We start from the raw sequence: 27,339 nt of genomic DNA on the forward strand, positions 1-27,339 counted from the left end.
ACAATAAAATTCCACATTCCATTTTAAGAATATGTGCCAGAGTTCCTTAATTTATTCAGAATCATAATCAAGAATTAATAACCTTAGTTGCTTGAAGCAGCCTTGCAGACAATGAAATTAAACTCATAATGAAGGTTCTAACCTTATTCATAAGCTCAGTAGCATAAAGTCTCATACTACCTAATAAAATTAACTCATGATCAAAATTCTACTTATAATATTAATTAAGGTTGAGAGACATTGCCTAATGAACTCACAATAAAATCTCTAAAAAACAATCAAAATTATAACCAATCTTCATTAACTCATCCTACCTTCTGTGACAGAAACAATAAACTTTGAAATGAATCTTGTACAGTACATGTAAATTTGAGTTTGATTTATGCCAATCACAGTAGAGATAGGGAAGAAACAGAGAGAGTGAGTAAGAAGGGGGACTGCTACACTCATAAAAATTACTACCACATTAGAATAGAATATAAACTCAAGAAATTATAATAGATAACACTCACCTCCATGTTTTCCAACTTGGAAGGTAGAAGAATATGCACAGATGTTTTCTGTATAAGTAGGCTACACCTCCAACTGCTTCCTTGAATACAGAGTGTATAACTCCAGACTAGAAATCAGCTTTTATAGTCTGGAACTGGAAGCTGTTTACTTCACTCACACCGGAGAAACTGAAAGCTGTTTGAGCCACTTTCACTTTACTCTAACCGAAGAAACTGTTGTGGAGGCCAAACAACTTTCTGTCTCAACACAAAAATGTCTAGCCTACAGCAAAGAGTGAAATTATCCTTATTTTTTGTTCAATCTTGACAAATGAGGTGTCAATGGATTCGTTATTAGATTTACTGGGAAAAGTTATTCTTGTAATTTTTTTGTAAAATTAACGGTTTCCTAGTTATTCAAGAAATAAAAAAACTGGATCTAGTTTTCCCATGAGATCCTTATTTTCTGTTCAATCTTGACAAATGGGGTGTCAATGGATTTGTTATTAGATTTACTGGAAAAAGTTACTCTTGTAGATTTTTTGTAAAATTAACGGTTTCTTAGTTATTCAAGAAATAAAAAAACTGGATCTAGTTTTTCCATGAGATCCTTATTTTCTGTTCAATCTTGACAAATGGGGTGTCAATGGATTTGTTATTAGATTTACTGGAAAAAGTTACTCTTGTAGATTTTTTGTAAAATTAACGGTTCCTAGTTATTCAAGAAATAAAAAAACTGGATCTAGTTTTCCCATGAGATCCTTATTTTCTGTTCAATCTTGACAAATGGGGTGTCAATGGATTTGTTATTAGATTTACTGGAAAAAGTTACTCTTGTAGATTTTTTGTAAAATTAACGGTTTCTTAGTTATTCAAGAAATAAAAAAACTGGATCTAGTTTTTCCATGAGATCCTTATTTTCTGTTCAATCTTGACAAATGGGGTGTCAATGGATTTGTTATTAGATTTACTGGAAAAAGTTACTCTTGTAGATTTTTTGTAAAATTAACGGTTCCTAGTTATTCAAGAAATAAAAAAACTGGATCTAGTTTTTCCATGAGATCCTTATTTTCTGTTCAATCTTGACAAATGGGGTGTCAATGGATTTGTTATTAGATTTACTGGAAAAAGTTACTCTTGTAGATTTTTTGTAAAATTAACGGTTTCTTAGTTATTCAAGAAATAAAAAAACTGGATCTAGTTTTCCCATGAGATCCTTATTTTCTGTTCAATCTTGACAAATGGGGTGTCAATGGATTTGTTATTAGATTTACTGGAAAAAGTTACTCTTGTAAATTTTTTGTAAAATTAATGGTTTCTTAGTTATTCAAGAAATTGAAAAAAGCTGGATCTAGTTTTCCCATGAGATCCTTATTTTCTGTTCAATCTTGACAAATGGGGTGTCAATGGATTTGTTATTAGATTTACTGGAAAAAGTTACTCTTGTAGATTTTTTGTAAAATTAACGGTTTCTTAGTTATTCAAGAAATAAAAAAAAGCTGGATCCAGTTTTCCCATGAGATCCTTATTTTCTGTTCAATCTTGACAAATGGGGTGTCAATGGATTCATTATTAGATTTACTGGAAAAAGTTACTCTTGTAGATTTTTTGTAAAATTAACGGTTTCCTAGTTATTCAAGAAATAAAAAAAAGCTGGATCTAGTTTTTTTCCAAAAAAGTGGGAAATCTTCATTTGAGGTTTATTGTGAGATTAGGGGTATGGCTAGGTTAAGTTAGTTCAGATTACATTGGGTTGGGCAAGGTTAGAACCAAGAATCAGCTTTGGGGCAGATTTGGGGGCAGCTTTGGGGCAGGTTTGAGCCAGCTTTTCTCCAGAACTCTCACTTTACCCCTACTTCGGAATTTGGCCGATATACTAAACCATTAAATTAAACACCATGATGTGTTTTTTATGCTATTGTTTCTCTATGATGTTACAAATTACTTTAGTCTGAGTACCGTGTATAATTATCTTCAAACAACCAATCCAATCAGCTCTAGGGCTTCAGTGAGTCTGGTTGAATTTCATTCAGTTTATAATTTGGTTAGTGGAAAACTTTTTAAAAAACACTGAAAAACTTTATTTTATAAAACAATCCACATTTGGCTAAACCACTCTAAGCTTAATCTTGAATTCTTTCTCTAAATGGATTTTCCAACAAGTAGCCAGACTGCAGTAGGCCTACATGTAAATCACTTATGTTAGCCAATCCTTTTTTTTTAATTTATTGAATAAATGATGCAGTAACCTAACTACAGTATTTTAAAAGAAAAGATGAAATTCATAAATATCTCACAATAGGGAATAAGGTCTAAATATATGTAGCCTATTCAGTACCCATACTTCTAATATTATTCAAGTATTCTAATGATAGAACAAAGAAATTAATAAAAGTTACTAGCCTATTATTAATAAATTAAATTTTCTATTTTAAAATAATATTTTCAACTTTAGTAACTTAGTCCACATTAAACTTACCTCACGATGAGAATCATTGAGAAACAAAATTCTGTCACAATATAATAGATATCACTAACCAAAAAGTATATTTTGCATTATCCCAATCGCAATTATAATTACATTTTAATACATTACATGAAAAAATAGTAGCCTGTGAAATAATACTCCATAAGAAGCTGTTTCTGTTGCAAAATGCAAAAAATGTAGTATGTACTTTACACTTACATTATTATTATTCATAACATAACCTATAAACGTAATGCTATTATATTGATAACATATTATTAAATTTTCTAAAGAAATAATAAATATGTACGTATTATATTTTATTAGAAAATATTATATTATCTGGAAAATATTATATTACTTCCATTTTTATTTTTGGTGCAATCGCAAATCATATATGAATATAATTGAAAAAGAACGACAGACCAGGTCCAAAAGTATTCTATTCCCAAATTTTGATAATGAGAAACAAGTCCAAAAAGATCAGCCAAGTTGTTTCTAATGTTTAAGGTTCAAGTCCAAAATTTCCATCCAAAATTAATATATAATGAGCTATGAATAACCCTAAGTGGGCTAATTAGTCCATATCATTCCAGAAAATAAGTCAGACTTGAACCATTTCTCAATCACAAACCCATTACCAGTACTCCCACTTTGGCGCTGATATTTTGAGTTCCAGATATTTCCAATTCCGCCATCTGACAAACAAATAATTTGAGTTCCAGATCCAGATACTCCCAATTCCGCCTAGCAACATATTTCGAGTTCCGGATATTTCCAATTCCGCTGTCTGACAAATATTCGGAGTTCCACCCAACAACAGTTTTCAAGCATAGGACATTTTAACATTGATATTTTGAGTTCCAGATATTTCCAATTCCGCGGCCCCCCGTTTTCTGTGATTATGAACAAAAATTTTATCAATAGAATAATAACATTTATAACTGAACGACATCCCAAACCATAATTATGCACATCCACACTGATACACCAACTATTTATTTGATCAGATCATGTTTACACAAGATTTAATTATCATTTATAACACTTTCCGGAATTTAGAGCGAGAAAACCAGAAGACATCTAGGCGCCCAGACAAGCTGTTATAAGTTCTTTGCATCCTATTATTTATAGTGCATAAAAATTGCATTCAATGAGGCATGCAATTTATAGTCTACACAGCTGCTGATTTTTTACCAAGTTACATTGAGATATTGAATTGCATGCATCAATGCATGCGATTTATAATCCACTCGACAGCTGATTCATGATGAATAATTCTATAGTCTGACTTTTACTCTAATATTGGCGTATGGAGGAGGCTCCTTTTTCCTTTTATATTATCTTTGAAATGCAAAATTTCAAAGAACCTTTTATATACGTCGATGCACATTTTAAAAAGGAACATACCTGTCAAATTTCATGAAAATCTATTACTGTGTTTCGCCATAAATGCGCAACATATGAACATTTAAACATCAAGAGAAATGCCAAACCCTCGACTTGAATCTTAGACCTCACTTTGCTCGGCCAAAAAGGTAGGGTTTCAATTTTTTTTATGCTTACCCATCAGTATCAATATTTTCACATTTGAAAGACAAATTTAATAGGTGATTGAAATTAAAATAAAAAATCTGGTGTTGCGCACTCACACACATTGCCGTTATGAAAATTGATCACCTGACGCTAGTGTTCACGCGCATTTCAAGTCTACTATTCTAAGATCTGAGCCAGCTGGTGACAGGACTATAACGCTGGAGACACACAAAGTCTGCTATCTCTTCATAGTGAATGATTTAATAGAATCAACAGTTGCCAACAGTTTGCAATTGAATAATCACATTTTCTCGAATTTCGAGCTTATTTCCATTTTTAGGTGAAAATGTTACTGAACATTGATTGCAGTGATTTTCATGCTCAATCTTTACCACTCAATTTTTTTTCAAAATTATATATCTGAAAACTGATAATTGGGAATCTAAAATCAAACTTTGCATAGATGGGGTGAAGCTCCTGAAATTTTCACAGGTATAGGACTTGTGGCAGTTGATAGAGCTTATTAACTACTATTATGGGTATAAATTTAATCAAAATCGTTGGAACCTTTTTCGGGAAAAACCCTGTCACGAAAACATTTTTGTCATTTTAGCCGCCATCTTGAATTGCATTTTATTGAAATTGTTTGTGTCGGATAATTATAGTGTAAGGACCTCAAGTTACAAATTTCAAGTCATTTCGTTGATTGGGAGACGAGATATCGTGTACATACACACACTCACACACACACATACGGACCAATACCCAAAAACCACTTTTTTGGACTCGGGAGACCTTAAAACATATAGAAATCGGGGTACCTTAATTTTTTTCGGAAAGCAATATTTTCCTTACCTATGGTAATAGGGCAAGGAAAGTAAAAATGATTAAATGAACTGAATAATGCCGAAGAAATTATAATATTCTTAATTGAAGAAAAATAATTTAAGAATAGTTGAGAAATATTTATATCAGATGGAAAGATTATCACGAAACTGGATAAATCATCAAATGGGATACAAATTCAAACGTGAACTGAGTTCATTAACTTAAGTGAGTTTTTGATCTAGGAGAAAACAAATAACAGTTTTTAAGTGTAAATTATGATTCAACTGTGAATTGTGAATCAACTAGAACAGGTGACATCAGATATTTGTGGATGAGAAAACTGCGTGAGGTCTACTGTTCACAGAACTACTAGATAATCAACAAAACATTTCATCTTAATTATATAAATTCATTATGTAATAAGTTAATTGAAAAATATAATTTCTTGCTTAAAAAAATATAATTGATTATTTTAAACAAGAATGAACAGTAACTTAATATTACATCAATTAACCTGTATCAGCTACCAACTTTAGAAGGCATTGACAACACAGAGCAAGGACGTTCCTCCTTGAGACAGATGTTTAGCAACGTTGTTATCCTATCTTTCTCCAATGCCATTAAAACGTGGGTCTCACTATAGGTTATGTTACCGTTTCAAAGTATTCTTAGGTAACGGTGACGTCGGTGACCGTTGCCGACTAGTACTCGGTATGTTAAGTTGCGATGATCTATTGGTAATGTCGGCTGGCTCGCGTGGTATGTGGCGTGTTTACTGTGTTACCGGGTTTGTAGTTTTGATTGGGTTTGGGTTGTGTGATAATTTTTTTACTGATAATATCCAAAAGCTCTGAATGCCATACTTAATATTGCAAGTGTAATATTGGATGAACAAGATTTTTAAATGTTGAATATTAGTGGACTAAGTTGTTGTGTTTTTTATTCCATTTGAGGTATCTCTATGGTTATGTGTGAGTTACTCATAGCCTATTAAACCTGAACTACTAATCCATTGTATATTATTCTGAAATGGCAAAAACGGCTTTCAATTCAAAATTTTTTGATGAAGTTCAAGAAGCAGGTGTAAAACTTTGCGTTTCCTTAAGTGTCAACTCTCCTCGCAAAGCTGAACTTTTCTACGATAAGAATCTTACTCTTGCAAGGTGGGCTACTTTTCTTATGTAATTGTTGGTAAATGTATTGTTGGGCTTTTTGCTAAGGTTTATGGAAACTATTTAATTTTAACAAATTTTCTTTTTTTACTTATTTACATTATGCTCAATGGGAATGGCCATTTTCAAACGTGGGTACCGATTGACGTCCAACATTGAGGCTTTCATTACATTCAGCCACTAGTATCATCCGCCATTGGATCGTCAGAGAGCAACCATTGGCGCCCGACGTTGAAGCAGTCTGGAACTAGTGAGACACCAGAATAGGCTGCCGGGTTCACCCACTACCTCCGTAAACAAAGCCATAGTGCATTATCTGGTCACGTCAGCACAGGTACCGTAGGGCTCCTAAACCAATAACAATTTGTTGATTTCAGCTGATCTTTATCAGCTAGTGTTTTTATTGGTGTAGAAGCCCTACCTCTGCTGACGCTACCATCAACCACCTGACATGCACTATGGCTTTGTTGACGGAGGTAGTGGCTTACGCCCCAAGTATCACTCAGCAGGGTCTCCATAATCTGGTTGTCGGCTGCCGGATATTTCACCATATGGTGAAATGAGCATATTAAGACCTAATGCCCCCCGACTTACTTGGAGACTTGGTGACCCACTGGTTGCCAAGAGCGGTGACCAAAAGTAATTGGCTAACTTGGAATTTGCTGACTCCATGTTAAACTGCCGTATGAATCAAAACTGCTCTGATCATATGGTATTGATTCATATGGCAAGTCAGCGAATTCCGAGTTAGCCAATAATTCTATCAACCCCATTCAACCACTGGTCTCAGCAATGAGATTTTAGCGAACAGGCTGGTGTCTCAATGATTCAATGATCTTTATTTGAGCCAGAGTATATCAGTACATAAGCCAGGTCATATACAAAATTCATTATAAAGATTCAATGATATTTATTTGAGCCAGAGTACATCATTACATGAGCCAGGTCATATACAAAATACATTATAAATAAAATACAATGTAACAGTAGTCAAACACAATATCCAAACAACTTGGGTTGCAAGCCCGACAGCCTACTCTCGTGTTTTCCACTTGGCCATCAAAGCTTGCTTTCTGATGACCCACTGGTGACCGAATGTTGCCTTAGTGGCGGCAGACCAGTGTAAAAACGCTTCATGTGGCTTGGCCCATATTGTCTCGACTCCCTGAATGTTCTCCGATTGGCTACTTCTCACTGTCAACTGATTCTCAGCCAATCAGAGGTCAATTCTGAGTGACGATAGTGTTGGCCGACAATCGGTAAGTATTAGAATGACCATTTATTATCAGGGTTATTCTAATAAGTTATAATAGACCAGTTTTTAAATAGTTAATTAAGTACCAATTCATAATAAACAATCATACCAATGGTTCTAGAAAGTATTACATCAAGAATCAAGAAACCAGTGGGTCGCAAGAGGGCAACCATTGGAGGACGAATGTAAAGGAACTTCCAACACCTGTGAAACATCAGAATTAGTGGCCGGGCTGTAATCCGAGTGAGACACCAGTTAGTCGCCAAAATCTGGTCAAAATTATTTTGAATAACTTGGGCAACCAGACCAGACAGTCGGTGGTTCTCTCTGTCTCTTGGGTTAATTGAAGAGGGGGCTCTTTTTGCCTCAACTTCGCCCACAACACTAGTAATATTTTTGAGTGTTTTAAATAAAGGAAATTCTGTCTATCTATCACCAGTAATTATTTTAAAAACAGGGCAGCCGTCGCAGAGCTAGACATACAAAATAAGGCTGCCAACTGGCTGAAACAACAATGCGCGGTGGCGGAGTTAGCAACCACTCTTACTGCTCGACCACATTGTCATATCTAAATCCCCTAGTACATTAGGACCCCAGGCTGAATCATCAGTGAGACACAAAATGTCCAAACTAGCAGCTACGTGGCATTATTTATTATTGTGTTTATTTGACTGTTTTGTGGGTGAGGCAGCGTTCTTCCTCATTCCTAGTGTCTCACTGGTGTTACCAATTAAACACTTGGATATAAATGGTGTCTGACTAGTAACCCAGTATGGTATCCTAATTTAATAGGGGCTTCAGGCTGAGGGACAGGTTTTGGGAAATTTTTGTTATTGACATTTTTTATGCTATCAAATCAAAAAATAAACAGAATTTATAAAAAATATTATTAATTATTGAGACATGAGCGCCCAAGTTGATTTTTTTGATAACTTGATAGTATTCAAATCCAAAAACTTTGAAGTTATACAACCTCAAATTGTTGGCAATAAATATACTGCTTGAATGAGTGAAGTGAAGTCCCAGTAACTGGTCTGTGGACACTTTGTAGCCTTGCTGACTCTGCTCATCCAACGGAGGTTAAACTCATGGGATTTGTCATTGCCACATTGATGAAGTTTGTACAGTACAAGCTGGTATGAGTTATTTATTTGCTGCGTAGACTAAGAGCCCTTCTTGGCTGGAAAGACCTGGTAATCGTGTACTTTGGCCTCTTCGATTCCCATCCTTGGTAGTTTTCTGCTTTGGAACATGAAGAGCGGGCCGCAACAGTGAGTTCATGCTTCAGAAGATAGCCTTGAGAAGATAGAGAGTGATCACCTCAGTGAGGCTTCGTGTCAACCTTCGTTCACTATTCACTAACACGTCCTATGATTCTTTACCCTACACTGAAGCCATATATCCAGTTGGTCATGGATAAAAAAGATGAATTTGATTTTTTTTAAATTTTCTTTGACTATTGATTGTCTATTCTGGATTGATATGAATAAGCCTATTTAATAATGTGGTCATGATATAGAATATTCTGTTTGTTATAATAATTGGTTGCAAGTGTGTATAAACAACAATAATAATTTGATTCTAATAACTTATATCAAGTGACTTTGTAAAACTTACCATCAGGTGATAAATATTGATGTTTAAGTTAAATTATTTCATGGTCTTAAAAACTGGCCCAATTTCTTAAAAGCAATTCATTGCTGAAGGTAGTTACAGGCCTAACATCGTAGGAATAATAATGATTATTTATTGCTGAGGTTTTAAATACAATAAAGATGATACAGCATAATGATTATGTTGATGTCAATTGGTTTCCTTTTTCTATATAATTTATACTCTTCATTTTGCAGGTTACTCATAGCAAACACGTTATTTGAATATGTGAAAAGTGGAGATTCCGTGCTGAAGCCTGTCAAGTGCTTGGAAGCTATAGGTAGCATTGGAGCAGCTAGTCTAATATGGAAAAAATACGTGGCTGGCATACATGTCACTGTGAATGCTACAAATACGACGTCTTTGGAAGTGATCAACCAGAATGCAATAAAAAATGACATCGTGCTCGACAAGATAACTAATGAAGATCCATGTGCACTGATGTACAATGAAGATTTCAATTTTGTGTAAGTAGATATCGGCAATTGATTTTAAATTTAGAGTTTCTTCTTCTTTTTTATGTTTGCCCCGTTATGCCTCACCGCGTCGGGGTAGCCTCAGACCACTGCCTCCAGTTGTCCCGATCCACAGCCAGCCTGCGCATTTTCCCTACTTTCTTTCCTCTCTCCTCTCCCAATCTTCTTATATGCTCATCATATGAGTGCATGAGACGCTCTCATGTTTGCATATTGTTTTACTTTTCTTTCATCATCCATCCTCTGTAGATAACCCCAATCATCCTTATTGTTTCTTATCTATAACTTTATATCTTTCATTCCAATTATCCTTTCCAATTTTCCTTATATCTTATATCTTTCATTCCAATTTCCTCCCTGATCCGTTCGTTTCTTATCCTAACTCTCAATGCTCTTCCAGCCGTCCTTCTATGGCATTTCATTGCAACTGCCCTAACTCTACTCATATGTTGATTAAGAGTTTAACAACTCAAATGTTAGCTTCTCTGTTTTTGTTATAATTAAAAGAAGCTCTTGCTCCAATAAAATCTGTATCAATTCAGCTTCTTTGGTTTCTAATAAGCCAAACAGTTCTGAGTTCCGAATAATCACATTCTCATCATGGACAATAAATTATCCAGGGTTGGACAGGGAGGTATGAATGATTTGAAATAGCAGTTACTCACTTATTTTTAAATGAAACTCAATTTTTATTTTTTAGGGTGTACCTTGGATGAAAAATAACCTTGGGAAAAATTAAAACATTGATTATGTATGTAAAATAACATCTGTTAAATGTTGTCCAGTTTTGTCCATACACTCCTGTAGACGTTGTGAGAAATTGTCTGTACTCCTCTGAAGCATTGCACGTGGTACCGCTCGAATTTATTGTGTTATTGTTTTACCCAAGGCTTCAAGGGTTTGTGGTTTGTTTATGTATACACGTGCTTTTAGGTAGCCCCAACAAACTAATTATTGGCCCTTATTTCTTTCAAGAAAACGGTCAAACCGTCACTGTTAATATGGATCGTTACCTAATGATGCTGCATTAATTTTTTCTGCCACAATTGAGAAGACGACGTATCAACGTCAATACTGTATGGTTTCAACAATATGGGGCAACATGCCATACATCGAGAGCAGCTATGGAATTTCTACGACATACCTTCCCTGGACGCTTCATTTCGTTGCATGGATGAGTGGAGTAGCCTTCTCGGTCTCCGGACCTATCACCTTGTGACTATTTTTTATTGGGCTACCTAAAAGCACGTGTATACATAAACCACGAACCCTTGAAGCCCTGAGTGAAACAATAATACAAGAAATTGGAGCGGTACCACGTGCAATGCTTCAGAGGACTATGGACAACTTCTCACAACGTCTCCAGGAGTGTATGGACAAAAATGGATAGCATTCAACAGATGTTATTTTTCGTACATAATCAATGTTTTAATCTTTTACCCTTTAATTTTTATAATGGCAACATCCAAGGTACACACTAAAAAAATAAATTTTGAGTTTCCTGCCCAACCCTGTAATACTGAAGCTGAAACAGTATTTTTACAGTTATTGAAAAGTTTTGAATAATTTCTGATTCACTTCAAATCATGCATAATTAAGAACGTATCTCTGTGGGGATATCTTAGAGGCAAGGTGCACCGTACAAGTCCTGCAACAACCAAATAACTAAGGAAAAACTTTAAAACTTGATCACTCTTATTCAACAAGATTTGCAACACTCTCATGTCTCACTCCAGAATTCCCTTAACAGGCTGGGCATTTTGATTATAGGAATATGAATCACACGATTAATACATGCAATCTCTTTTTCTATAAGAAATGTACTCTGGTTCTATTCGTAAAAATGACATTTCTCTGTTTTATGCGCTACTCTGTACTATCAGTGCAAATATTTAACATTCAAGCAATTTATATTTAAAAAAAAATTATGAATGCATCTTAAGAGTGTTGATTTGCAGTTACAGTTAATTCACTTTGATGTTAATTTCAGTTAATTTTATAATAAATTTCTTAATTTAACTGCAGGTACTTGGACTGCCACACGTCTGCTTCTCATTACTTTGATGCAGTGTTCAAGAATGTGCCCAGAGATGGCATTGTTGCAATCACCACAAAAGACGATCCGTCGCTGCAAACTCTGAATCCAGATGGAGCATTGCGAAATTACCATGGTCTTATTGGACGTACATCTTATATCAACGAGCTAGGCGTTAGACTCGTTATAGCAGCAATGGCGAGGTTGGTAAGTTGGTTGTGTTTTAGTAGAAAAGTATTAACAGTTCAGTTTTTTTTCTGCAGATTTTATACACACACAAGTTACTCCTTTATATACAACACACCGTGATACATCGTATATGTTTAGGAGGAGCACATACAATGATGTGACAAAGTCCAAATTAGTTGCGAGTGGATAATAAGACAATTAAGCGGCAAGAAATTCCAAACGTCTAATAATACACAAATCATATGAATGATTTGATTTATGACGTATTCGTGGATGATGAGTTGGGTAATAATACAAAAAATGCGAGACGGATTGGGAATTGAACCAATAACCAGTGTAGCGATGATAGACCACTAGACTTTGCCGACTTACCTCATTGGTAATGGTTTTATGTCATTAATAGTCCAAACTTTAAAATATTTGTTAATATGATTTTTCTGAAGTGTACGTCTGTTATTTTGAAACTGTGTTTATATATAAGGTTGGTAAATAATTACGTAATTTGCATTGTTTTACTGTTTTATTGGTCAAGTTTTGTACTGTTTTATTGGTCTAGTTGAGATTTAACGTGCCAACAGAATAAGGCTACAATATAAATTGAAAATACTGTACCCAAATTTCACACCATCTTGATCGCACATCTCTGTTATCTAGGTATTCTTCATTACTTAATGTGAATGCTCTGTTCTTAAGTGATGTGATACACAAGCTAGCAGAAGATTTTGATCATTAAAGGAAGCGAAACCCGTCATTAATAATATTCTATTTCTACTCACTTGTCTGTGATTTTACTTGGTAATTTTTTTTCTGCAGATCAGCTTCGAAATATCGTAAAGGAATCGATGTCCAGTTGTGTGGATTCTTCAAAAATACCTTCCTGATAATTGTGAAAGCAATTAAAGGGGCTCAAAATGCAGACAACTCGCTGAGAAAGATATGCAAATTGGCGCATTGTAACATGTGCGAAGAAAGAGCTTTTTATCCCTCAACAAACGAATTTGGTAAGCAATATTAATTAACTACTTCAACTTTTTTAAATATCACTGGTTTGCCTTACGATTCAATTCTGTGATCTTATGTGCTTCTCCAGCACTCGTCTTCTTATTGTATCCAGAACGCTCAAGTTCTGTTTTAGTTTCTATCATATTTGTCCCACATTTTCTTCTCTTCTGCTACCTCCCATCATTCTGGTAATTGTTTATCGATAATCTTTATCATCGATGTATCCTTCTTGATATTGTTTTCACAATAAAGTTAACGATTCCAATTTTTATATCATCATTCAGTTTTGGAGGCCCATTCACGGCTTAAAAAATGATATATTCAGGCAAAGTGGAACTTTCCCGTAAGTGACTCACAACAAGCCATACGAATTTCCTTTTTTTACTTGATTACATCATATTCCTATCATTATTGAACGTTCTAAATTAATTACCATTCAACTTTGTTATGAACTATGGTCTTTTTTTAGGCGATCCAAGAACATTACTAAGTTGCGATTGCTCATCGAAGCATAACAGCAATCTTGCCGTAGTTTTGGGACCAGTATGGAGTGGTGAAATATTCAAAGCGTCTCTTATAAAAATGATGATCAAGAGTGAAGCGTTTAGTAGCAACAAAGCTGTGATTGAGTTTCTTCTTACGCTGTTGGAGGAATCTATGTAAGTACCGTACGGTAGTATATTATCTCTTTCCATCCCATTCACAATATACTATAGAAAAGTGTTTATAATGCGACTTTCATTCATAATGACAACTGACTAATGCTCTTTTTTTGTAAATTCATCTGTGAGAAATTTATTGTCTTTTCAACAGACCCTTGCAAATGTCATTTGCAAGAAATTTTGCTCTGTCAATAAATTTGATAAGAGAACTAACTGTTCTTGAAATCATTGAATATTAATTAAGAAATATTAAACAATAACTGAATATTAATGTGCAAAGGAATAATTCAATGAATATTTCTGTTACATCATATAAGGTTGTTAATTATGCATTTAACTTATAAACTGTTTGGCGTGGCTCACACCGGATGATATTTCCCAGACAATATCACCCACGCGATACGCCTAGGAAAATACTTGAAATGAAAAGGGAGGCGATGAAAATGATTCCCACCGGCGCAATTTGCAGTTTCTCAGAACATGATAAATCGTGCTGCTTGCTGTCGATCCTAGTAAATATTGCTTATGATTACTTCTAAGTTCATCATAAACTGACAGCATTCTCTTTAAATAACATACATGCTCCTCATTCAACGAATGCTGACTTGAACTCATCATACTTGTGACAGAAGTCACAAATCTGTTCAGGATTCAGAAATTATGGCTCATCGGTCCCCTCTACCTACATTCCTACCGTGTCGATTTATCGCTTGCTGTACGAACCCACGTGCGATTTATCTTGTCGATATTTCCTCGGCAATTTCACGCCTGGGAAATATTGCACTGGTATGAACCCCGCTTAACATTCTCCTTTTTGAGATTCCAAACTTCGGCATAATTTCAGCTGATTTATGGAGTATTGTATGGTGTTATTATCATTCAATCATGATCAATCACTCGATAAAATGTTTTCTAAAATATTTTAGAAACTAACAATTTTGTTTAATGTATTAGTATTATATTAGGGCCCCATTACACTGTCATAATTATGTAGTATCATTCATAAGTGGTCCCTGTCTAGTTTTGGAGCTTGATACAAGTCGTTCGATGAGCTAGATACTACATGTGATAATACTCATTAATGTGTAATTATTGACAAACAGCCAATTAAAATTTTTCCAATTTTGTATTTATAAAACGTCGAACGGCACTAGAATAAATAATATACAGTACGTTAAAAACATTGTGACAAAGGCTAGATTCTACATTATAAATTCATCAAGTGAAAGATAAAGTGCAACATTTTCAATGTAATAATACTTTACATTATTTTGTTAGAAAAAGTGATTATTTTTGGTAATTTTAGGTTCATTGAAGCACCTACATCAAAACCTTCTGCAAAAATAGAAGAAAATTCCAATACCGAAGACGAACCACCGACGAAAATGAAGAAAAGCAATAGTGGGGGTGATAGAGCAGTGTTGTGTGGTGAAAATGGTCCCTCAAATAAAAGTGAAACTGAAAGTGAAGGCGATGTCACACCGCCATTCTACTATAATCTGGTCAGGCTGTCAGCACATAGTTCATTGAATTTGAAAAATATGAAGAAAATAGTTCTCGCATTAAGAAATGCTGGCTTCAAGGCAAGTAGAACTCATTTTTGCAAGGAATCAGTGCGTACTAATGCCATCAAGGAACAAATAGTTAAAGTAATTGAAAATTGTTGAAATTAGTGTGTAATTTTTATAATGAATTGTGTTGCTTTATCTTATAAAAGTTTTTCTAATTTTTGACAGTTATTTTGTGTTTATTTATTTTTACCCTTCGAAGTATTAGTATATTCTGCTTATTTCGTTTATCAGAATAAACCAGTGTATATTCTGTTTTTCAGTAGTGTGACTATTCAGCCTTAATGCATTAATAAGTGAACTATGATACAAATATCTAATAACTTTGTGAGATAGATAATAATTATTGGATTAGTTCTCTTTTTGAAACCTTTTAAATACATTTCCTCGCTAAGCTATAGCTTGGTCATTACACGAAGTCAATTGCTAATAATCAATATTGCAGCGCCACTGTAAATTTTCAAAAGGCATGAGTGTTGGAGTAAATATTATGTCTAATTACTTTGCTATTTCTTATCCAAGATATTTTTTGACGGAGATGGTTGGTAATTAAGAAGTAACACTGAAACCGAGTAGTTTGAATGTTCAGGATTAGATCATCTATAAATAATTTAATAAAGGAAAGAGTTGTCTTAAATACGTACAGGATAGGAAATACACGAATGGCGCATCATCACGTCTGAACTACTCAACTGATTAAATTTTGCATATAGATTTTTAATTTACTGTGGATGGTTATAGGCCTATTTTAAATTCTTCAAGATTTCAGTAGGTAAAGTTTTCAGTTTGTCAAGTTTTTGATTAGACCCTGGCGGAGCACGGGTTAGCTGCTAGTTATAAATAAAATCCATTGATAGGCCTGACTCGTTTTTTGCCAATGACATCTGATGTCACAAGTTTACGATTTGTACGGGAGTATCGATGTGAAGTGTGTTTGAATTTGTGTGTTAAATTTCTTTAAAAAAGCATACATTTTGGTTTTCAATAACAATTGAAGGAATAGGCTATTGAATAAAAAATAGAAGCTACGAGCTCAAGTTAAGTTATTTAATAACCTCCAGTTGAAAAAACATACAACAAAATTGCACACTAATACCATATTGGTATTTAAAATAAGCATTATATTTCTATCTTATAATAATTTGAAAATACACAATATTATCACTCATAGATCCTTACTGTAAAACATATATATTGGATTTTAAATCGAAGCTGATGCATTTAAGGATAACATATTTCCGAAGCTAGATGAAGTAATTATTATTGACTTTGGACTGGTTTCCTTTTCTCTAGCATTCTCCTTGAGAAGATTCTATGACATTAGTATATAGAATTATTTATAAGAAAAAGGATATCAGTTTGTCTAGCTGACTACTTTCCAGATGTTATTAGCATTTTGTTCTAAATCCAATTCCAAACCTGTGTTGCCATCAATTTATATGTTCATTGTTTTTTATCTACGATTTTTGTAATTTGTAATCAGTTTATGGCTATGGAAAGGAAACCATCTTTCTATGGTATTTGTTTTCAAACTTCATTGTTAAGCAATATACATGGAGATTGATTATACTTATACAAAGATTGAAAGGACTAAAGTCCTATCTATTCATTATTTGTCAATTAATCGATTTATCTTCAAAAAAATATTATACTTAATCACTACTTACAAAAAATAATAAAAAAAACTGAAAAAATCACAATATACATAATACTTCTCGTTCGAAATACGTTTTTGAAATTTCCACCTTGAAACCTGGAAAGTTTTTGAACTCGTCAACAAACATAAGACGAAATAATGTTATGGAAATGGTAACAAGGGATTTTTAATTTAATTAAAAATGTGACGCCCATCTCATTTTGAAATCTACTTCATTATTTTAAGTTTTTTTTCTAGAAAAGCTAGTTAGATTCAAACATTCAGAACATTACCTCAGGAAATTCCAACAAGTCGTAGGTACTGCTGTTAGGATTTAATTACATTAATAATAATGTATTGTATACTTTTTAATTTAATTTTATCATTTTAGAATGTCAGTAATTTATGAGATAATAATAATTAGAGTTTCCAACTTTCCAGTGTTGCTTCTTTAAAGATCATTCAGTTGGTACCAACCTTTTTACTTTGGAAGTAATTCTTCGATTGGCCAACTCAAATTTTTCTATCTAAAAACGAATTATCATGCAAAAAAAAATCACATCCATAAACTGACTAGAGTTAAAATAATTAACACGGTTCTTCAAGATTGATAGAATTATTGTAAAGTTGACACTGAATATTAAACAGATAGCATAGTAAGTACTTTAATAACATTTAACTAGTGTGACTAGTGTTGAGATATTGTGAAAGGTTAATGTGGATTAACTAAATTCTTTATGATGATGGCTGAGTGGAGATGAATTTTTATTCATATTCAGATGGGAGAAACGAAATGTTTAAAAGGTGTTTGTGATAGGAGAATGTGATTTCTGCTGTTGCTCGTGCTGACCAAGATTGTGTTGTTGATGGGGATTTTGTTGTTGTTGAGTATTTTGTTGCTGTTGCAGAATATTCTGTTGTTGCTGCTGCTGTTGTTGATTCTGTTGCTGTTGCTGCAACTGCTGTTGTTGACTCTGCTGCTGTTGTTGTTGTTGACTGGTTTGTTGACGATTGAGAGCGCTGTCAACACTGGACTGTTGTGACTGCTGCGACTGTTGCTGCTGTTGTTGCGAGTAGTTTTGCACCATGAAGCAGTCGTCGTAAGATATTTTTTCTTGACTGGTTGTTTTTTCGGTGAGCTTCTGCAGGGCTGATTCCAGATTGGTGACAACGTCTTGGGCCACCACCCGTATTTCAGCATCGCCTGTAATTGTCAGCTCACGAATCGTTTCCAGCGGAATCTGAAACATATATATTTTTTATTGTTTATAGAAAAATAAAATTATGTTTTTCATTACTAAAAATTAGTTTCTATATCATGAGAAATCAAGCCGTTTCAGATGCACTATCATTAATTTAAATATTTCCATCTCAGAATAACTTTTTCTTTCTTTTCAATTTGCTCTGAAAAAATCATCTCCACAATTTATTTGTCGTAGTCTTCTTGAATATTACTTGTTTTAGGATATACTTGATAAAGTAGGATTTTCAAGTTATCCTCATGTTTACAATTTTAACTAAGCTCAGGAAGCTGACAAAACCACTGGTTTATTAAAAATTTTGAGATTCTAGTTTCAATCCAACTTGCTCTTAGCTTAACCTACTCTCAATTTAACTTGCTTTCATTCTTCTACTGTATTGCCTAATAATCCCCAAACTTCGTTCATTTTATACTAAAAAAATCTTTAATGAAATTCGATCGATCGTCACTCAAACCAGTACAGTGATATTAATTTTCCAACAGTATCAGATTTAAATACTTTTTTTAAATTAAAGTCAGGTTTCAAGGCAGTGGACAATCTTCAGCGTACAGGAAATTGCTCTCTTTCTGAGAAAATGAGGTTCGATAAATTGAAATAGGTCCTCAAAATGAATCATTTACGAAGCATTCAAGTGTTGTAAAAGTGAAAATGTAATACAGTACAGTATTAGGTTATTGAGGAACAGTTCAAGTAGTATACAAATTTGAGAATTAGTTTTTACCTGCTGCAATATGTTTTGCAGTACTTTGAGAGAGGTGATTTCATAGCTGATGGACTGGAGCAGCCGGAGAGACATGAGTTTGAGCTCCGGGGTGCGGTCCGAATGGATGTGTCTGTGCATAGTCACCAGCAGCGACTGTTGGTCTTGCAGCATCAGCAATCCGTTCTGATTGATGCTCAGATTGTAGAGGGTCATCAGCAGTATCCTGAATTTACAATACATTTATCATTGTTAGAACAACAACAAAAATATTGTTCGTTTTCCTCTTCTTCATCAATCAAATTGCCACATTCTTGCATAAATTAGCTTTTAAAACCTACCAATCTGCAACTTTAAAAAAGTAATTCTATGCAATCTGTCAAATCTTTCAACTAGAAAAAACTTAGCTCCACAGCTTGTGAAACGGGCTGCAGTCCTTCTCAGTCTGAAAAGAGGAGGTTTTTTTTATGGCTGGCTATTTTTGTAACTATAGAAATCAAAGATACAGTGTTCTCTCTCAGCCACATGCCACTTTTATCACTAGAAACTTGACACTGTTGTAGTGCTAACTAGATGGACCATCCATTTTAATTTAATTTTCAGTATGTGTAGAGCAACTCACGGTACAATGATGCAGCTTTTTTTGAATCAACTCAATATTTATACCAATTCAAATTGAAACTCATTGTCTTACCTAATTCAATTATTGAGGATGCTCATTGCTTATCAAAGAGTTATTTGTCAATGATTGATGATTCATTTACTTCTATAACAAAAGGTCTGTTTTCCTATCGCTTTATTCGTATTGACATATTGTTGAAGCTGTTGTGTCTATGAACCCACTACCATCGTCAATGGTAACAGTGTAACAGTTCACATTTTGCAACTCAATTATTGTTATAACGGTTCAGCTACATTCGTGTTGGATCGTTTAATTTGGATACATTTAACTTGAATCGAGTTGGATATTTGAACTTGAGAAACTACTACTATTGCTTAGAACAAGGTAGGTCGTTTTCACACTTACCGATTGTCGACCGACATTCAAAATTGTACTACGATTGGCTAGTAATTAGCTTAGGTAGGTCGTTTTCATCACCAAGGTAGGTAGTTTTCACTCTTACCGTTTGTCGACCGATATTCAAAATTTTACTCCGATTAGCTAAGAATTAGCCAATCAGAAGACAGTTCTGAGTGTCGGCTGATAAATGTATGCCGACAATAGGTTAGTATGATATATAGTACTGCCGTAAGCGGTTACTATCCAAGCGGTTATTTGTGAGATAGTCAGAGTATACAGAAATTTTAATAATTTCTGTCAAATAATTTTTAAACCAATTGTTGGCGAAAATCGATGCGTACCTCTTCAAAGTGTCGCCGGAGACAGGCGGGATGTGCGGTAGGATGTTGAGCACCTGATCGAGCAGCTCCCTGCCGTACTTGTTGCCGGTGAGGAATTGGCGTCCATCGGTGGAGGCAGCGATGTTGGCCACTGTGCCGCCCAGCGACAGAATGAACTGCATCTCGTCCGTCTTCTGGTCGGGGAACTCGCGGTTGTACGTCTCAAGAAACGACACCAGAGTGCCACTCACAATCGAGCAGAAGTCCGGCAATTTATTCTGTCAAAATTATTCTTCTCTGAATATTGTCTCAATTTTTTCTTGCACTAACTTACAATACTATTATTTTATATTTTTGTTAGAGTGGTAGTGTAATATGAAATTAGTAACTGTTCTGAAAAATTGCAGTACGGGAAGCTATTTTTCACAGTATTTATGTATTTATGGAGATAACAGGTTACTTCTTATGTGTCTCCTTCACAAATACAGCAATACAAGATCATTATACAATAATAAGCAGTGGAAACTATTATCGACAAGTCCTTAATTTATGAAGAAAATTATGTGACATTTTGTCAGTCTCTATTCATGAACTAAGACAAAGTCGCATGAGTGCTCTCACATTTAGAAATATGAAGACTGAAGAAAATCATACGTATGAAAAATAAGTAACAATTTTCAGTTTTTTATATTAAAAAGAAACTTGATTCCACTAGTAATTGATGTCTTGATAGGCTGCCAGAAACCATGATGACACTGTATAACCATCTGAAAATGATTGGTATTATACAGAGTGAGTCATATGTATGGGAATCCTTCAATAAATTGGAGACTGTTGTTGATATAATACTGTAACTTTCAGGATAAGTTATTGGTCAAATATTCTACCTTTTGACGAACAACTGAATTTCAACCTCTCATAAGGGGGTTAAACTTAGGGGTTGTAACCCGAATATTTCAAACGTAAACACACATTGTGTGTTACATAATTTTAAAGTCCTTTTTAAAAAAAGAAAGCTGGCATCGATAAAAATGGTCTATGATACTTGTATCCAAAATGGCGGCTGATTGAAGTACTAGTTTTTAAGGAAATGAGGGGTTGTAACTCAAATATGTTGAATGTAAACACCCATTGTATGATACATCATTTTAAAAGCCTTTTCAAAACGAGAAAGATGACATCAATAAAAATGTTCTATGATACTTTTATCCAAAATGGCGGCTGATTGAACTTTATCAATTTTTTATTTAAAAACTAAAACTTCAATCAGCCGCCATTTTGGATAAAAGTATTATAGAGTATTTTTATCGATGCCATCTTTCTTTTTTTAAAAATGCCTTAAAAATGAAGTACCACACAATGGGTGTTAACATTTAAAATATTTGAGTTACAACCCCTCATTTTCCTTAAAAACTAATACATCAATCAAGCGACATTTTGAATACAAGTATCATAGAACATTTTAATTGATGTCATCTTTATTGGTTTAAAAAGGCCTTTAAAATAATGTACCACACAATGGGTGTTTACATCTAAAATATTCGAGTTACAACCCCTAAGTAACACCCTTATGAGTGGTTGAAATTCAGTTGTACTTCGAAAGGTAGAGTATATGACCAATAACTCATCCTGAAAGTTACAGTATTATATCTACAACAGTCTCCTATTTATTGAAGGGTTCCCATACATATGACTCACTCTGTATAATATAAAAAAACTAAACCGTTTGAGTTTAAAAGGGGTCGTACTGTAAAAATTTACGCCTAATTAGTAGTTGGTTTCTCGATAGACTTTATTGGATAGTTTTTCGATTTCTAAAATATTTCACTAATAGACACCAGTTTGTAAGTTGTTGGCAGACAGAATACCATTTACAGATGCAGGACTACTATTTACTACCTATTGAGACATGAGAGTGTTTACACCAGAGTTCAAAAGGGGTCTCACTGTAGAAAATGTACGTCTAATTAGAAGTTGATTTCTCGATAGACTCTATTGGATAGTTTTTCGATCTCTAAAATAGTTCACTATTAGACAGACGTTTCTTTTATAAGTTATCCACAGAAAAATGATATTTTCTATTGAGACAGAAGAGAGCTTACACTTTTTAGACAGATACATTTATAATTAGACAGAATACTATTTACACAGACAAAACTACTATTTAGACAGAGGAAAATGTACATCTAATTAGAAATTGATTTCTAGGTAGACTCTATTGGATGACAGAACTAATATTTAATATTTAGACAGAGGGAAATGTACATCTAATTAGAAATTGATTTCTAGGTAGTCTCTATTGGAATGATTTGTCGATCTCCATAATAGTTCACTATTAGACAAGCTGTTCACATACAGAATAAGCTACTATCTACATCTGCACAGACAGAACTACTATTAACTTAGAGAGAGAAGAGTGCTTACACCAGCCAAAAGCAGTTCGACGACCGGCGGAATGCGGGACGCCTTCCAGACGAGCGTGCCCATGATGGAGCCGAGAGTGGTGCAGTAGGAGGTCTGGTGCTGCAGCTGGTTGCGCAACTTGAAGATCTCGCTCTGCAGCTTGCCAATATGCTCCTGCTGGCTCTCCCACTCGCGCTGCAGGTTCGCGTACTTGGTCTTCAACGCTTCCAACTCTGACACGCCTTCAGTCATTGTCGAGTCGTACCATCTAAGGCCGGGCAGATCTACAGCTGCAGTAATAATAACGTGTCAGAATCGTTATTCAAAAATAAAATTACATATAAAAAGCAATTTGTAGTACAGTATTTGAAGAATGCATGGGCAGTGCTCACTCAAGGCTGTGCAAAGGCTAAAAATAAACTTTCTACTAGTGATATTTTTCAAAGTTTTTCGATTTGTATACTATCAAGCTATCAAAATAGAAAAGTTTTCTCAGGAAAACATCTTTTTCCGATCATTACTTTTAGAGATATGAGTGCCTAAAGTTTAAATTTTTGGGACAGAACATTTCAAATTCGGTAAGAGATGAATCCATGAGATTTAGCGGATAGATTCTTCATGGTATGTTGATGTAGTAAAACAATTTTTTTCGAAAATATCAATTTTTGAGAAAGTTATTAAAAAATAAGTTATTTTTGGTAATTTTTAGTAAATTGAATAACTTTCTCAAAAATTGATATTTTCGGAAAAATCTTGTTTTATTAGATCAACAATATAATGACAAATCTATCCTCTAAATCTCATGGATTCATCTCTTACCGAATGTGAAATGTTCTGTCACAAAAATTTAAACTTTAGGCACTCATATATCTAAAGGTAATGATCGGAAAAAAATGTTTTCCTGAGAAAACGTTTTAATTTTGATAGCTTGATAGTATACAAATCGAAAAACTTTGAAAAATATCACCAGTAGAATGTTTATTTTTAGCCTTTGCACAGCCTTAAGCTGGGTTTAGACCAAAAGATTCTATTAGATTGAACTGAACTTGACACATATATGTTCATCATGTGTATAAGATATATTCAATCTAATAGAATCTATAAGGATTGAGTTATTAACATTTTGTTATTAACTTTGGTGTACACGCAGCTTTAGAGCTCTCAAGGAGTGATACACCCCTTTAGTGTAAAACGTAAGCTAGGAATGACACCAGAGTGCCACTCACAATCGAGCAGAAGTCCGTTAATTCAAATCTTAGTTTTTTAACGATATGAATTGCTAAAAATTGATATTGTTGAATGGCAGTATTCATCAATCAAATTTCACACGGTTCGACCCAAAAATCAAAACTTCAATAATATATTTTTCAATTTATAATCATATTCATCCAAGATGCAACTTGTTGCATAGTTTTCATCTTAGTCAACTGTTCATTGATTTGGCAACAAAAACAGTATGATTGTATTTTGTAATTTTGTTGCATTCTTATCCTAATACTATAAATGCGAATACCTTTCTTTGCTCCATTCAAGAACGGCGCTATGAGAAACTCTAAATTTTCTCGAATGGTTTGCGTCTCGTGTTGGAGTCTCGCCAAGTCGGGAGCGATGCCCACATTTGTGGGTGGCGTGTTCAAGTCAGTTATCAGTCCTCTTAGGTTTTCGGCCACGTTATTCAGAGTCCCATTCACTTCGTTCTGTTGAGCCAGAGACAAATGATTACTACAATAATTACATGATTAGAAGGTATCCATGGTACCAATTAATTATAAATATTTCTGAACAATTAAAATAAAAATTTCAATTACCTATCTAATAAATATGATGTATGTATATTATTTTGACTTTTAATACAATATTTAAAAACCTAAAAGTAATATCTTACTCGAAGAAACGAATGATCGCTCAATCTATGCGTTTTTTCTATAGCTTACTTTACATTTTTCAAACTCTAGTTGTAGTTTAAGGCTAATCGACTTTGAATTGATGTTATATATAATTTAAAATAGAACACCATTATTGGTATCCTATAAATGGACATCACCAGCGGTGTCCTATACATGGACGCCATCAGTGGTATCATTCTTTCAAGTGATACGTCAGTGAGCGGACTGGCATTCCGAGTGAAACACCAGCTGGCCCACAAAACCAGGTGTCCTGGCTGTGTCTCAGTCTAATGAACGCAATAAGAAATCCTACCCAACGTCTCCTCACTCGGACACTTCTCAAATGAAGGAAATGAGTACACATATTTGAATGAAGCCGGAATTAGTGTTCTAATGTATATGGGTCTTAGAAGTCCTTAATCCTAGAAAACTATAAATTAAAATTAAATGTTTAATATCAATAACAATAAACTTAATTTGTGTATTGTAAATTAAATTTTAAAATGATAGGCTACAGCCTTTTAATGTTAAAAAAATAAATGAGTAAAATGACTGTAGGCCTACTTTAAAGCTAAAACATAACCTTTAGTGCATTCACAACTAAAATATTTATTCAAAAATCAAAATAAAATTAATTTATCAATTTTGAAATATTGTCGTTCTTGGCTTAGTTGCGGACTACAATTCCCTTAAGGGAAGAATATTTTACTTTCCTTACTAAAATCTCACATATGAATATTCACAATTCAGAATAACCAAAAAGGTTATATTTTTGTTATTAATTTAATTATTAGCTTGTTTGAAATATTAAAATTTCTCCTTATACAAAATTCTAAAATATTTTAACAATTTTCTTTTTTTTAATTACTTGATAAAATTAAATAAACAATTATTGATGGCTTTATCTCTTAATTAATAGATAATAATAAATGCATTTATCTCACATTAATATTTTGATCTTGATATTTTCACTTGGAATTTAGTTTCGTTAACCGATAAGATTTTAAACTGTAAATATCAAAATATACATATGATTAAAATATGAATTATAACTATAAAAATAATATGTTCATCAAGCAAAACAGTCAATCATAACTAGTACAGTATGATAACAAGAAATGAGCTACAGCATGTATCAAAACCAGCAACATCTCAGAGTCTCTTCGGCTTTGTCAACACTGCTATATAATACACCTAGACATCTTGCATTCACAGTATTGATTTCTTGGTAGCGAGAATGTTAACTACAATATACAATTCACAATTCATAAATAAAATATTAATGATTATAAACATGAATACATTACACATATCAAACTCTCGCGTAACTTGTTTACATTTCGAAAAACATAACCACACTTTTTTCTTCTTTTTAAAAAACGAAACAGATTCTTTTGTTACGATTAATAGCGTTTAAGAGCTTGTTTTTCATCCAAAACCTTTCAAAACGCATTCTTTAATAATATATTTTTCAATGTTGATGGTTTTTCATCAATTATAGCAAAAACGTGTATAGATAACAAAACAGACAACTTTCAAATAGAAATGTACTTACCAAGAATTCATCCGATCTTTCCTGTATTTCGTTGTTCGTCTCCATATTGTTTTCCTGCATCTGAGTGCTACCAGATAACTTTGTAAAACTGTAAACTTTCAATTCGTTCGTTTTAGCACAAAGCTTAATATTCAAGAAATTCAGAAATTAAAAATAATGCAATATAAAATTCGCGCCAATCCTCTGCGATATTGACCCGTTGCTCTGATTGCTGGCCCCTTCAGTTTTTCATGAGCAAGTGATGCAGGGCTGCCACTACACCAACGCCAAATATCTCCTTCGGCATTATTGGTCTTAATAGAATAAAGTAATATTTTTTCATGAGTGTGTTTCCTATTTTTGAAGTTTACGCAGCTTTATATTACAATTTTGAAAGTTAAAAACTCAAATCTTATTTTATGTGATGATAAGCTTCCAGATTTTGGGTCTAAAGCAGCGTTTATATGTTATAGTTATATTTTCTACTGAGTCAGGCATGCCAGAGGCCTTCAAGAAGGCTCCCTGTTTTTAAAAAGTAAAAGTATTGCAAGGTTCAAACGGTCGCAAAAAAATATTTCCTTGAATCATTACTATATTAACTAATTTAAAGCGTTAAATGAAGCCATTTGAAAAATTTAACTCAATTTTAAACATTCTGTGATATAGAAATGAGTTGAAGGGATCAGAGCAATCATTTTGATAAGTAATCATTAGAAAATTGTTACAGAATACATAGTTGTTGCATGTTACAGAATGTTGAAAAAATAGCCCTCTTTTAAAACTTATCTTTAGAAAATTATCTTAACTGTATATCTATCAATCAAATTTAAAATAGATTGGATAACAAATATCATCCTATTAAAAAGTGATTGTACTGATAAATAAAATTAATCTCCAAACTTATTTTCTTTCTGAAAAACAGAACTACCTACAGCATCAATCAAAGCTTGGTCTTGGTAGTATTTTATGCACATCAGATATTGAAATAGTAAGTATATTGTTGAAATAGATTATAATTCAAATTGGCTATAAACTGTTCTAATAACCCATTCTTCATAATTACATTTTAGCCCATAAAGTTCTTAAAATGCTCTTTTCAAACACACTCAAATATGTTTTATTACCTAGTTAGCTAGGAATATCTTTTTTTAAATTCAAATCTACCTCATATTATTCTAATCTAAGACTAATCAAAATTAATCATATTAATCAGAAGAACTGAAAAAATTATAGTAGTAATGAT

General features: G+C 33.6%; 2 protein-coding genes across 3 annotated transcripts; one reads left to right on the forward strand and one right to left on the reverse strand.

Moving 5' to 3' along the window:
- The first annotated feature begins 6,023 nt into the window (after positions 1-6,023).
- LOC111051205 (TRMT1-like protein) lies at positions 6,024-15,505 on the forward strand. Its single transcript, XM_022337660.2, has 6 exons — positions 6,024-6,485; positions 9,600-9,869; positions 11,904-12,116; positions 12,916-13,103; positions 13,574-13,763; positions 15,073-15,505. Exons 1-6 carry the CDS (start codon positions 6,352-6,354, stop codon positions 15,431-15,433), a joined length of 1,356 nt encoding a protein of 451 aa, XP_022193352.2. The 5' UTR covers positions 6,024-6,351; the 3' UTR covers positions 15,434-15,505.
- Positions 15,506-16,367: 862 nt separating this feature from the next.
- LOC111051203 (heat shock factor 2-binding protein) lies at positions 16,368-26,368 on the reverse strand. Of its 2 annotated transcripts, none has more exons than XM_039432857.1 (6): positions 26,118-26,368; positions 24,190-24,373; positions 22,698-22,966; positions 20,295-20,551; positions 18,954-19,158; positions 16,368-18,211 (listed from the first exon to the last, which is right to left on the reverse strand). In XM_039432857.1, the coding sequence occupies exons 1-6, from the start codon at positions 26,175-26,177 to the stop codon at positions 17,768-17,770; spliced, it is 1,419 nt and encodes a 472-aa protein (XP_039288791.1). In that variant the 5' UTR covers positions 26,178-26,368; the 3' UTR covers positions 16,368-17,767. The 2 variants fall into 2 exon arrangements, with proteins under 2 accessions (XP_039288791.1, XP_039288792.1); XM_039432858.1 differs by lacking the exon at positions 26,118-26,368 and adding an exon at positions 25,507-25,682.
- Positions 26,369-27,339: the final 971 nt, after the last annotated feature.

Source organism: Nilaparvata lugens, chromosome 7, assembly GCF_014356525.2.
Source record: "Nilaparvata lugens isolate BPH chromosome 7, ASM1435652v1, whole genome shotgun sequence".
In the NCBI taxonomy this organism is placed as follows: domain Eukaryota; kingdom Metazoa; phylum Arthropoda; class Insecta; order Hemiptera; family Delphacidae; genus Nilaparvata; species Nilaparvata lugens.